Source organism: Papilio polytes, unplaced genomic scaffold (genome assembly GCF_000836215.1).
Source record: "Papilio polytes unplaced genomic scaffold, Ppol_1.0 DF823890.1, whole genome shotgun sequence".
Classification (NCBI taxonomy): domain Eukaryota; kingdom Metazoa; phylum Arthropoda; class Insecta; order Lepidoptera; family Papilionidae; genus Papilio; species Papilio polytes.
The window spans coordinates 573,361-578,733 of NW_013525314.1; the positions used below are offsets into that span (position 1 = coordinate 573,361).

General features: G+C 33.6%; 2 protein-coding genes across 2 annotated transcripts in view; one reads left to right on the forward strand and one right to left on the reverse strand.

Annotated features, from left to right (window-relative positions):
* Window positions 1-2,104: 2,104 nt before the first annotated feature.
* LOC106102970 lies at window positions 2,105-4,023 on the forward strand. Its single transcript, XM_013282592.1, has 4 exons — window positions 2,105-2,468; window positions 2,903-3,158; window positions 3,498-3,617; window positions 3,882-4,023. The coding sequence occupies exons 1-4, from the start codon at window positions 2,266-2,268 to the stop codon at window positions 3,960-3,962; spliced, it is 660 nt and encodes a 219-aa protein (XP_013138046.1). The 5' UTR covers window positions 2,105-2,265; the 3' UTR covers window positions 3,963-4,023.
* Window positions 4,024-4,073: 50 nt separating this feature from the next.
* The window catches only part of LOC106102938 (isocitrate dehydrogenase [NAD] subunit beta, mitochondrial), a 7,007-nt gene continuing 5,707 nt past the window's right edge, over window positions 4,074-5,373 (reverse strand). Inside the window, exons 7-8 of the mRNA XM_013282559.1 lie at window positions 4,818-4,990; window positions 4,074-4,287 (exon numbers count right to left, since the gene is read on the reverse strand). Coding sequence (XP_013138013.1) covers window positions 4,194-4,287; window positions 4,818-4,990 — 267 coding nt within the window. The 3' untranslated portion in view covers window positions 4,074-4,193. The remainder of the gene's footprint in view (window positions 4,288-4,817; window positions 4,991-5,373) is intronic.

Here is a 5,373-nt window from a genome sequence, read left to right on the forward strand (position 1 = left end):
CGCTGATGGCAAGTGAACCCTGAGGGTGGCGCTGCAAACTCTTACCACACACTCACACACATGTTAAAACTGTATAAACATTTATATATAAACAGACAAATTTAAAGACAACACTAAGTTATTATAAAAATATCATAATTCTCTCTATAACACATTAATACCCCGTATAACACGTTTTTCAATAGGACTGTCATGCGTTATAAGAGTTCTAGATTGTTTGGGAATTTTCGTGTTATACCGAGGTACGGAATTCGCGTTATAGAGAGGTTTACTGTATTTCCTTTTATGTTATTTGTTTTTTTTTCTATGTTACATATTTAAATGACGTTTCATTGGTCGATTGTGTCACAAGTTTGATGGCAGAGTGAATTTTTAAAAAACTAATTTTTGTAAATGACAACACTGAAGAGATTGTTTTCCCACAAAAGGCTTCCAGAGGTTTTATATCTATGGATTTTTTAAACCAATTTAGTTGAATATATTTGAAGTTGTCACAAAAAATTATATAATCGTTTACAAAATATATTTATTACTTAATATTTTTATTCTATATTTGTGGTAAGATTTTGTGAAGCGAAATATTTTTTTTTTTACAGTTGTCAATTATATCATCTTTATAATAAATTTATCTTGATATCAATTTTTGGAGCTCGATTTTAGAGCTGGTTTTTATATTTTAAAGAGGTTTTTATAAAATATTTATTTTGTTTAAAATATTTTATACTCTGTATTCGTGTGTGTGGCAGATGCCTTCATATGTTTTGGCGCCGCACTGACAAATGTCACATTCCTTTGACATTTATATTGGTTTACAGTGCGACAAACTTATCTGACCCGGTGGCCATTAAAAAGTTTAATAACAAAAGCGCCTTGTTCTTTTGTCCTAGTCTTTGGTTTCAAAAACCCTTGTAACTTGTGTATCAATTTTGTTACATATCGGTAGAACTAAACTAACCCCTCTCAGGCCAGATAAGTTTGTCGAACTATATCTATGAATTTAATTTCACCTATAAAAAAAATTACCAGTCTGCAATATAAATTGTTAAAATCTATCTGCCCACTACACTTAAGCATTTTAATCGATTATTATTTAATGTCACTAAGAATCCTCACAAAAATGTACATTCGTTTCGACTGATGACATTAGCCTAAGTGATGTGCATCGATTATCGATAATTTGTAATATCGACATTGATATGTTTTGTATTTTTGCATTTAACTAGAAAAAAAGGGCGACATAGAACAAAATACCAGAAACAAAATTGTGTTGAATTTTCAGAACTTCATAACAAACTACAGCTTAAAATATTTGATTTTTATTTAGTTTATTTGACAAACAATAATATAATACTTTTAAGTATAATTCTTGTTTTGCTTGTTAGAAACACAGACATGAAAAATTTACTAAGATAAAAATGAAGGTTTATTTTGCATTAATACCACAATAGTAATTTGTAACAATATACGGCATAATTAAAGACAATAAAACAGGTTTTTTGGACTAAAATTACTATACACATGTAATGAATAGAATTTGTGAGCATTTTTGCAGCATATTTTAAAGTAGTGTTGGGCAGTAGTTTATCGATAGTTATTTTTAAGTTTACTTTTCGCATATATTTTATAAATGTTTTCTTTTTCGCTTTTATTTAGTTATTTGCTTCATTCTGTTATTGTATTTCTGATTTAATCAGTTCGCAGTACCTTCACATGACTGGTTTTATAGGTGAAACAGATGTGAAATAAGGCTGCTATTTATTTGTAAAATTATTGAGATCAGTATTTATTTGATCGTTTATGTATATGTAAATAAAATTGTTTTATAAATAACTTTGTTTTATTTTTACCCAAATGACAGACTCGTTGGAAAGTCCGTACTTGGTAATTGTACCAAGTATGGGTTTGAAATAAAAATAAACGTGAAGTAGGTACCACACTATTAATAATTTAATTTTAAAATTCTCTAATTTAATTTTTAAATCGATTAAGAAATGTTAAATGACTTTTATATCGAAATGAAGTTATAAACGCAACAAATTAAAACTTTTTACTGAAGTAAGTAACCGTGTTGAAACTCGGAAAAAAAATTAACAACCATAGCCAACTTGATTTCAAAAGTCACACGTCATTCCGCGTCAATCCATGAGCAACTGGAAAAGCAATCTTAACATAACTAAATTGTAACCATGACATAAATAGCTATAGATATCACAAGAACCATGTGATTACCTAAAGCAGTAAAACTCTCAGGATAGCTAGCTCAAAATGATTAAACCGAAGTACGATCCGCCGACGCCGACGTTCCCGTACAAGATCCGTAAACGGTACAACAAGCTGAGTGTACCGAGGAAGTACTTCACAGACACGGGGCAGGGAATGCCGGCATACACGCCGCGAGGCATCAGGAAGTCCGCACTAAACGCACATATAACTGACAGGGTACATGACGCCGCTTGGCCGTACTTACGGTAACGTGTTTAAATTATATCGTATCCTACACCTAACATTGTTCAATGCAGCGACTTGCGTGTTATTTACAACCATCAAGACATCAAGATCCAATATCTTTTTGACTTATTTCATCTAAGCAGATGTGACATGGATTTCTGCCAAGTATAAACTCTTGTAGATGTTCCAATATACTAAAATTTTAAAATAATATATACTAGCTTTTCCATCGACTTTGCCGCGCTAAATTATAACTAGCCTTGGTTACCTTCGAAACTGTTCAATTTCGTCGAGATCCGTAAAGCCGTTATAAAAATATCAATTTATTTAATATGTTATAATAAATACAGTAAAGTTTATTGTCAAAATAGTCAGCATTATGAAAAGTCTTAGCTACAAGTAGATACATAGTATGATTTATATTTATTTTAGCATAAATTTTATGTAATTACAGACGCATGCTTCTAACAAAGCGTGCGTACAAGAACCGTTTCAGCTCGGAACGTTTGGAGCGCTTGGATCGTATGATAGAGGCTGCGAATGCGACTTGCTATTCGAAACTCGCGAATTGTGTTATCGATCTGAAGAAACAGGACACCAAAGACGTTAAGAAGAAAAAAGGTTGGACTGAAAGTGAATGGAAGAAGCATATGGATTACATCGGACAGATCTCCGGACCAAAGAGGGACTTCAGACCGCCGCCAATACCGGTATGACTTATAGAAATAGATTTCCACTGTCTGAATAATTAAAAATTGTATATTGTTATCCCTAGTACTTTCATAAAAAAGAGATGTTTTCAATACAGTTAGAAATTGAAGACTGCTAGCTATCATTTACACAAGCATTCCTTACAAAAAACAACTTGGTTTTTGTAAGAAATTCGCAATCTATAGTAAAGACTAAATACTACAAAGTTATTTTGTAGAAATCCTAATCCGAATACGTAAAGATAAATTAATTTTTAAAGTAATTAAATCATTTTTTAATACGATGATAGAAATGGTCCTTCAAGTCGGATATCTTGTAATGCATGTTTAATTTATCAGCGAGGACCGTTCAAGCCGCTAGAGGCGCTGTTGCCGCGAATCAAACTGATAAGTTCGTTGCCCAGGTTCAAGTTGTACAGGAGATTGTCGCAAGATTCCAACTACCGGGACCCTGTTAAGGTATTTCATCTCACTAAAATAGTAAATGCTAAAGTTTAGATGGATGGATATTAGAAGATATCTCCAGAATGGCTAAACAAATCTCGATTAAATTTGTCACAATATGGAAGGAGTCTGGCAAATGATTGAACATATTTCTGTAAAACATATTAAAGTATATTGTTATTTCTGTTTTTCCAAAATAGATCAAAATACAGGGAAGGTGTTGAACTTAAAAAATAACATCTTAATTATTGTGTTGAAGTTATATTTATTTTATTTCAGGTGCCGCCGGGCGCTCTCAAATACGTGCTAACGGACCGAACTAAGAAGCTAGCTACCCCGAGAGTTATACCGCAATTATAAGTAGATTTACGTCAAAAGTCATTCTAATCAAATACATTACTATAAAAAGGTGGAATTACTGTTTGATAAAAATAGCAATAGTTTAATTTAAAGGCAAATAAAATAGACAGGAATATTTAATTTTTTTATTTACAATGGTAACATTTTCAATGTCAAAACAATTACAGATCATAAATACTGAAATAAATAAATTATCCTTATATAAAACTCTATTTTTCAGCTATGTTTTACTCAAGCGAGGCTGTGTATAACCGCATAGGTGAAGTCTTTGGTGGTCGACTGACCTCCGAGGTCCTTGGTCCTTACCTTACCGTCTGTCAGAACCCTGCAACACAAAGTAATTACTTATTTCGATACCTGAACAAAATAACCTATAACTGAGAATAATTTTATTTAAGGAAAAGTAAATTTGACAGTGGAGGAGACATAGGAAGGGGAGGCAAGGGGAAGGCACATTTTATTTAAATCTCCTCCATCGATAAAAGGTAGACAAATTATCTGCGATTGCAGATGTCTATAAGCAGCGATGACATCGCCATTTTGGCGAATTTAAGGGGCCACAGGTTTACCACCTTATGATATAAAAACTGTGATTTTATTGTGAAAAAAAAATACATATCTGTGAAGATCAAAGATATAAAGTTAACCCACAGTGCACTTTACTATGGTCTAGATCGAATCGATAGATCGACAGAGGAGACGCACATAAAGATAATATTTCCTTTTCCTATAAGTCTCCACCTACAAATTTAGAAAAGGGTGATAAAGGAAGGGCTAAAAGGACTCTGGCCCGAAAAGTGAGGTGATGATGATGTTTAATGACGGTGTGATGATGATGGTGTTGGTGATGCTTACTTGTTGATGGCGTTCTTGATCATCTTGGAGTAGGAGTGCAGGTTGACGTGCGCCAGCAGGTTGGCGGAGCAGAGCAGCATGGCGGTGGGGTTGGCGATGTTCTTCCCCACCGCGCCCGAGAAGATGTGCCGAGCACCCTGTATTGTACACCTACACTTACTACCTGTTCCAGTTTACTTACCACCCCTGTATAGTATTCTATACTAATTACCTGGTCTACTTTATTGAGCACCCTGTACAGTATACTATATTAAATACCTGTCCCACTTTACGCACCCTGTACAGTATACTATATTAAATACCTGTCCCACTTTACTAACTTTTACTCTGATCTCAAAAGTAACTAGCGTTTGTGTTCTCCCAGACTGATTTATCCATTTTTACATGAAGCACTTGCATGCAGATTTCCACTTCAAATGTAATGGCATATTTACTAATATGGCAAGTAAAATAACCGCACAATAAATAGACTCCGGCTTTTAGTACACTAGCTAATCTTCCCTGTCCTCATCTCCCTATACTTCCCCTTTCTACTCCTACTATACCATCTATTCTT

Coding starts and splice junctions, on each gene's coding strand:
- LOC106102970 (XM_013282592.1), top strand. CDS start 2,266: ATGATTAAACCGAAGTACGATCCGCCGACGCCGACGTTCCCGTACAAG. Junction 2,469..2,902: donor GCCGCTTGGCCGTACTTACG/GTAACGTGTTTA, acceptor ATGTAATTACAG/ACGCATGCTTCTAACAAAGC. Junction 3,618..3,881: donor ACTACCGGGACCCTGTTAAG/GTATTTCATCTC, acceptor ATTTTATTTCAG/GTGCCGCCGGGCGCTCTCAA.